This window comes from Rutidosis leptorrhynchoides, chromosome 9 (genome assembly GCF_046630445.1).
Source record: "Rutidosis leptorrhynchoides isolate AG116_Rl617_1_P2 chromosome 9, CSIRO_AGI_Rlap_v1, whole genome shotgun sequence".
Lineage (NCBI taxonomy): Eukaryota > Viridiplantae > Streptophyta > Magnoliopsida > Asterales > Asteraceae > Rutidosis > Rutidosis leptorrhynchoides.
In genome coordinates, this window is record NC_092341.1 from 61,647,490 (window position 1) to 61,655,657 (window position 8,168).

Here is an 8,168-nt window from a genome sequence, read left to right on the forward strand (position 1 = left end):
TGGAATTTTCATTGGGTACTTCCGGGTTCTATCGAAGAGTTTTCGTTTGATTGGTTCTATGGCATGGGTATCAAGGCCTCTAAGTTTTGGAAGTTAATCGGTCCCGCGACAATTTGGGCAATTTGGTTAGCTCGAAACGATTTCGTTTTCAATGGCAAGTTCACGTGTCGGTAGGTGTTGATCCGTAATATCACGTTAAAGACGTTTCTTTGGGCTACCAATCTTAATTTTTGCAATGGCGTTCATTCGTACATATGGGAGCACAATCCATACGTATTGTGTTTTTAAGTTTCTTTCAATTTGTAATGCCAATTGTAATGTCAATTTAGACCGAGCTTGTCTACGTCATTGTATTTGTACTGTATCTTCATTGTTTTGATGAAGATCTTTCCATTTAATACAATTCAATTTTTCGCCGTAAAAAAAAAGTAGACCGAACCATATAAATGTTGTCTTTGCTGACATATATCATGTACTCATTAAAACCTTTATAGTAAAAGGTTCTAAAAAGTGTCTCATACACAGTGAAGCTGGGACTTGTTAATTGGGTTATCCAATATATTACTCCATCCATCCCAAATCAACTCTCTTCAGATAAAAATATATATTGTTTAAAAAATTTCATCATTATACTGTTTATTTTAAAATTTTATCTCATATGTGTTATTCATCTTTTTGTATCACATTAATAATGTAAAGGTATTAAAAAAACTTTATAGTATTATTTAAAGTAAACTTTATAGTATTATTCTTATATATTTATAGAAGTTGACAACAAATTTAGAGCACATAAAAAGGAAATACTTGAAATTAATTAGAGACATAGAGAGTATAATTAGGTATTTTAAAAGATAATATATGAATATACCTAAATATTTATCAAAAATTTTCATAAATGTAACACCCTATTTTTTTTTTTTTTTTTTATCACAGCGGAAGTACATGTAATTACTAAAATAACCTTGGTTAAGAAATCAACTTAGTTAACATTGATTACAACTTTACAAAACGACGGTGTTACGTGGAAACAATACAAAAAGAGAAAACATCAAAGTTCAGCTTATAGTCAAACATGACTTCTATCCCGTCCGCAACACCCGTCCTATGCTGCAGTACCTAAACCTGCAATGGGTGGAAATGTGGGGGATTAGCACAACATCTAAGTGAATGGATACTATCTAACAGACCAAGCAAAAGCAACTGAACATGCAAGGGGTCACAACTATGCTAACGTCCTGAACTAGCATAAAACAACAACTGACAATATGAGGATCGGCGGCTTGTACGAGCACACGACTTAGCTGATCAGGCTACAGTCTATCGATAGTCCGCTTTACTGAATCCACTGCATAAATGTCCAAACGCAACACATGCGTCCTTCTATGCTATACTGAACAATCAGTAACATCATGACCCGACCAGGCTACCACGGTCGACCTCACACCAACCCAACCTTGCCGGGGTTCCCAACCTTGCCGCCTCTGTTGGTGTCCAACTAACAGTGCGCACATAAGGTCACAGATAATCAGTCATGCAATCGTCCTAACTAGCATGTCAATATCTAACTACACGTGGCAATCATACTAAATATAAACATAAGAGTAAAGAGTCTGAACAAGTAGCGTGTCAGCTACTTAATACTCTATCCGGAGATAGACCCACTCACCGAATACCAGCACTAGCTCAGGTAATCTATCAATGAGCTGCTTCCTTTTCCTTATCACCTGAACATAAGGCAAATCAAGTTAGTTTCTGTCCGTTAGCACAGAACATCACACTACGGCAATTTAGTATCAAAAAGCGCCACTAAAAGTCCATCTAACACTTATGCATTTTCAGATTTTACATCCTGATTATCATAAGTTACGCGGGCAGCTTAACGGGTAGACATCAACACTTAGTAAAATATTCCGCCCTCAACGACACACGGTCGACTGACTCATACAGTCGGTCGACTGTGTCCACACACTCGGTCGAGTGTCATCTCACTCGGTCGACTGACTAATATAAATCATCAGGTCAGAAACCAGACACACTCGATCGAGTGTGTCACTCAACCGGTTGATAGTCGTAGTCACTCGGTCGATTGTCAAAGACAGTCGGCCGAGTGTGTTCTTCAGCAGCCGATGCTGCAAAATCTACGGGTTTCACCCCCAATTCACCAAATCTTGATTTTGACCTCGTTTTTAACCCTGAAAAAGTTATAACTTTTGCACAAAATCTTTTAGGACTTAAACCCACAAATCTTACACTCAAACAACATCAAAATCAACCAATTTGTCATCAAAAACTCACTTTGACAAAACCTAACTTTAAAACCCATTTTGACACTGATTTGATCATGAAATCGAACAAGCTTTACCTTGTTAGAATCACAACAACACAAGGAACAATTTGACACTAAAATCAAGCTTCAATTTGAGATCAAATGATTTAGGGTTTGAGATGGTGAGGAAGAAGAGAATACGGGATGTTTGGTGATGATAGAGAAATGGAGGGAAGAAGGCTGCACTATACACTTAATTGGGGTTAAAATCACATACCCCATCACACACGGGTATTTACCAGCTATCTGATAAATTTCGTACTTAATTTTGACTGTCCTAACGGAGTCCAAATTAAATAAACGAACCTGTTCTGTGACCCTTGTCACAAACTGATCTTAACCAAATAATAAAATAACACTAAACATCAAATTAAGATAAAAGCATAATTAACCACACAATTATGCATAAGGGCAAAAAATCATCCTACATCTAGGCTGTGTCTGAGGATGTTACAATAAACTTTTAATAGTTTTTCAATTTGAAATTTATTTTATGTTTGAAAAACGAGAAAATATAATATTTTTATTAATGTTGAAGATTTAGCGAACGTGTTGATCATCATTCCTTCATAAATGAAAATGCTACAAATTTTATTTATTTGAAGGGAGACAACCCGTCTATGCCGTTATAATGCTGTGTCCATGCCCAGCGGCGGATCTTGACCCATTACTATTGGAGGGCCAAAAATATTTAAGGTGTAGAATAAATTCGACTCTAAAGTTATGATAGGATACACCCATTAATCAGCAATTAGTCCCATGATCACAAAATTCGGCTTATATCAATATATCAACTGTAAAGTGTTTTGAGAGAGCCAAGTTAAAAGTTAAGTTTGAGGATTAAAATGACAATTAAAGAAACGTGAATGTTGTATAAAAAATCCGCATGGCGGATTCAGAAATTATACGAAACATCATCGAACCACTAATAAAATTGTTAATGCACATCAATAAACAATATGCGGAGTAATACTGTAATAGCCTAAAACGACTAAATTTTTAACATAATAGCTAATATTAATTTCAGTTTATAAAAGTATTAAATTGTTAACTTCAGAGTCAACGAAATCTTGTTTTTATAAATGCAGATACAATAGAAATATTCAAAATAAACCAAAAAGAATGTTACTTTAGTTACATCATATCATATGGCATCAAATTAAATTTGTTACTAAAATATTCAAACAGAAGTTAAAGATATGTTGTCTATTCTACTCCGTACTTTATTATAATATTTAAAACATTGGTTGAAATGATAACTTGTTAAACGTTGAAGGCTAATTTGGTAAGTTATGTCATAAGCAGGGACCCAAAAGAAGCGATAATGAAAGAGTACAATTGGAGTACAGTTTTTTTTTTTTTTTTTTTTTTTTTTTTTTTGGTAAAAAACGATTACTATTAAAATTAGAATACCTTCATCAATAAATGAAGGATTCTATAAACTGATACAACATTCCGACGATCGTTAAGGCTCGAAAAAAGTAAACAATCTCGAAAGATCTAAGATGTAACTAACTCAAACCGAGCTAAAACGAGAACGGTCATACAACGAGCAAGCACAACTAAACTAAAAAAACAACCACAGCTAGACTAACGACGTGAATACCCTAAAACACAACTCAATAAGTGAACCTCAACAAACTAATAAGGCAATAGATAAAAAAAAAAAAAAAAAAAAAAAAAAAACGAACACAACTAATTGGAGTACAACTGTACAAGTAATAATCTTCTTCATTTCATTTCTATTTCATTCCACCTGCAACAATGGAAACTCGTATAATCTCTGCTCATCTTCTTGTTAACATAAATTTCGCATGTATATATGGTAACAACTCAATTTTGTTGGAAGGGCCTTGGCCCACTCATACCCCTCCTATGATCCGCCATTGTCCATACCCATACATATAGACTAACCATACCTTTAACTACCTTCTTTTCCTAAAGTAATTTCCCTTTTTAGTTAATTTTATCAGACTGTAACTGGTAGAAAAGTAAAGTAAAATATTCAACTGCTTTATTGGGAAAGAAATGTTCGGTTTTGAAGAAATGGGCAGGACGTGTTTGCCTTGGAAATTACTCAATTACTCTATTTTATTATTATAATAAAGTTACTTCTTTCAGTTTTATCAACATTTCGAGGTAAAGGTAGTTGTAAATATATGAATTGCTCTTTCACAATGACGGTCAACTTAAACTTTGACTTAATTTCAAGTTTCGACGCCATTTTCTGGCAATGTTCGTTATGATATACTACGTGGAAGTAAAACCAAATAAACCGTTTCCAGAATAACATGATCGAATCATATCCAATCTTTAATTGATTCCATATTTTACTTCTAGATTATCAGTGTAAATATTATGAGCTACTCCCAAGTTATTTGTAATCTATTTTAGCTCGACCACTTAAGAACTCAATTATAGTTGAGCTTAAACGATTTTAATTATGAGCTTCAATGTATTTTGAACATCATTCAGTAAATGAGTTCGAGCTTCTTATATTGTCGAACGTACTTAAGAGACTAAACGAGTCTTTCACCTCAATGTTTTATGATAATCTAATTTGGAGTGTTCATTAGAGAGTTCCATTAAAAAGCCAACCAACCCAAGTTAGTTTAGATGAAAGTGGTGATCATATACATAGTATTGTATATGTATATTTTATTTGCCAAGAGTTAAACGCATAATTACGCGAATTATAATCCAAAAGTTATGCAATATTCGTTGAAAATAAGCACATCAGTTATGTTTTAGCATTAACAAAAGACTGCGGTTTAATCCGCTAAGTTTTCGCGGATAGTTAAGCAATCCGCAAACCGCGGATATTTCGAATACTATAAATAGAGAGCATGGCCTCTCATTTATAGGTTGTTGATTCTCTGCCATTTGCCGGAGCCTTTGTAATTTCCACTTGTGATCTTGCCCAAGGGATTTTTGCATCGCGCTAAGGTGAATCATGCTAATTGACAATCAAGACCGGGTCGGGGTGGTTGATCACTTGATTGCTAAAGTGAAAGACGATCATCGGGGCCCAAAATAATCATCAAACATCCCATCCTCCATCTTATTATTGCACTCGATCCTTAATTAAGTAATAACTTGATTTAGGATTGATCAATTGGCGCCATTCGTGGGACGCGTTTTACGAATTAAACTTGAATTTTTTTGTTTTGTGCTGTCAAACAATCAATTGCTTGGTTTAATTTAAATCGTGTATTGTTATGATGAATTGCAGGAAGTCGCTGAAGTGTATTAGTTGATTTGATCGTTGAATATGGCAACTAACATGAAACAAACAGGAAGCTCTGTCAATGATGATGCGTTAGTTAATGATTTGCAAAATGCTTTGTCAAGTAGTACACAGGCAACCGCTAACACTATCGCGGGCGGTTCGGGGAAAGAATCGCTAGTTAAGGAGCCTAGTGGCAATCCTATTAACGCTGATTCGCAACTAAAAGTCGCTGCTGAAAAAATGGTCGCACGCAGAAATTTGCAGCAACATCGCGAAGAAACCATCGCTGATGGTAAGCGATTAAAGATTTTGGCTGGAAAAGCAGACAAAGTACTTGGTACTGCTATTGAGCAAGCTAGAAAAGATTTTCGCGAAACTCGTGTACCGCGAACTTATTTACGGCCGTTGAATGATTCTGGATCACAAGCTGATCGCTTAGTCATTGATCATTGCGATAGTGATAGCGATGGTGCGGATGAATGTGTTATCTTAAATTCTGTTTATAATTTGAAGACTGCGAAAGCGCCAAGAGAAGAGAATGAATTTTCTGATGATTCGGACAATGCAGAATAATTTGTAAAAATTCCACGTGTTAAGCGAAGACGACCACCAACACCTTTCCCTCGTCATGGGAATGAAGGTGAAGCATCTGATAATATTCGCAGAGAAGATGCTCAACATTTTTTAGCGAACGCTTTTAGAAGCATTGCGCGTAAGTCAATGCAACATAAGTTTACACAACCGAATTTTTGCAAGATATGATCGCCAAGTTTTGTGCGGACAATACTGATACTCGCACAAAAAAGGCCACTGAAATCACCACCGCTGCAGACAAGTTTGTCTAGCATATTTCTGATTATCCAATTGTTACACCGCCTATAGTGCCAGCGACGTTGGGAGTTTATTCAGGGTTAACTGACCCCTTGGACTTTTTGCATCGATTTGAAGGTGTGGTAAGCACCTATAATTGGGATGAACCGGTTGCGTGTAGAGTATTTTCTATGGTCTTGCAAGGATCTGCTAGGAAGTGGTTTCATAGCCTGCAAGCTCGCAGTATCATTGGTTTCATTGATCTTCGTGATAAGTTTTTGTTGCATTTTCAGAATCTTTTACCGCAGAAGAAGACACATATAGAATGTCATGATATTAAACAAGGCAGCAAAGAAACTCTGAGCGCGTTAATTACGCGGTACATTTATGAGTGTCAAAAGATACCAAGTTTGAATGAAGACCAAAAAGTTTCTGGTTTTTTGCATGCTATTAACCCACAGCGACATCTGACGCTTATGCGAAGATTGCGAAGAGATGTTCCGCCAACTTTCGCTAAAGTTCAGCAGGAAACATATGACTATCTCCGTGGTGGAGAAGATAGCACTATAACTCCTGCATGTGGATGGGGTAAAGAAAAAAGTTGGCGGGATGACAATGATTCTTTTTTACGATGGTAACATGGATAGTTATCGCAGTTCTGGATTTCCGCGGAGAAATAACGGCGGTGGTTACCCGCGAAATGAAAGGTTTCAGGGTCAGCATGATAACCATGGTTATGGCCATCGTGATCGCTATTCTACGCGAAAGTGGAACAACGAATCTTTCAATATCATTCAGATGCTAACAAAAACCCCTAAAGAAATTTTGTTGCAAGAAAGGGTCGCTAAGTCTTTTCCTGATCCGCAGCCTTTGGGAGAGAATAGTAGGCGTGATCGGTTAAAGTTTTGTGTTTTCCATGACGATTATGGACATGACACCAACCGCTGTAGAGATTTGGCGGAATTGATCGCGGAGGCATATGAACAAGGTAAGCTGGACCATTTAGTCGCGCAGAACGCTGCAAGTACTGCGAATGCAATTATAATGCCTATAGAAGCCAATACCTCAAATGCGCCAAATGTGGTTGAGCGAAAGACTCCCGCAGTGAAAAATCTGGGTGTAAAGATGGTGAGTAAGAAAGAAAACCAGTGCGGAATCCAGGTCATTAATGTGGTAGAAGTGCAAGGCGAAATGTCAGTACTTCAAATATCTGAGCAGATTGTCAGTTGGAAATGTCCCTCTATTACTTTTCCTCCTGCAAGTCTGATCGCGAATGTTGACAAACCAGTGGTGGTTTCATGCCGCATTGAAAATACTGGTATTATGATAATGAAGGTACATATGGACACTGGTAGCAGTGTAGATGTCATGTACGAACAATGTTTTAGTAAAATGCCCGCAAACATTCAGGTTTTGATGAAACCTACTGCGGTTTCACTTGCTGGATTCTCAGGAGAGTCAACTTGGCCTGTTGGCCAGTTAGAATTGCAAATGGAGCTAGTTGATGACTGATAATGCTAAAAACGAACATATATTTCATAGCATTATCCTTCAAGAAAGACAAGCTTTTGGTTGCAATTGTTCTATTTACAAGTGATATTCGTTTAAATAATAAAAGGTGAAGACAAAAGACAGATTCGACGATTTGAAGACTTAAACGACCAAAACGCTAAAAAGTACAAAGTACAATCAAAGTGGTTCAAATTATTGATGAGAAACGTCTAAAAGTTACAAGAGTACGAGCCACGGAACGCAAAGTACAAGATATTAAATAGTACGAAAGGACATTCGAAAATCCAGAAC

At 36.5% G+C, this 8,168-nt stretch overlaps 1 protein-coding gene across 1 annotated transcript; it reads left to right on the forward strand.

Annotated features, from left to right (window-relative positions):
- The first annotated feature begins 6,556 nt into the window (after positions 1-6,556).
- On the forward strand, positions 6,557-7,877 carry LOC139868098 (uncharacterized). The gene is made up of 3 exons (XM_071856436.1): positions 6,557-6,965; positions 7,013-7,080; positions 7,233-7,877. The coding sequence occupies exons 1-3, from the start codon at positions 6,557-6,559 to the stop codon at positions 7,875-7,877; spliced, it is 1,122 nt and encodes a 373-aa protein (XP_071712537.1).
- The last annotated feature ends 291 nt before the right edge of the window (positions 7,878-8,168 follow it).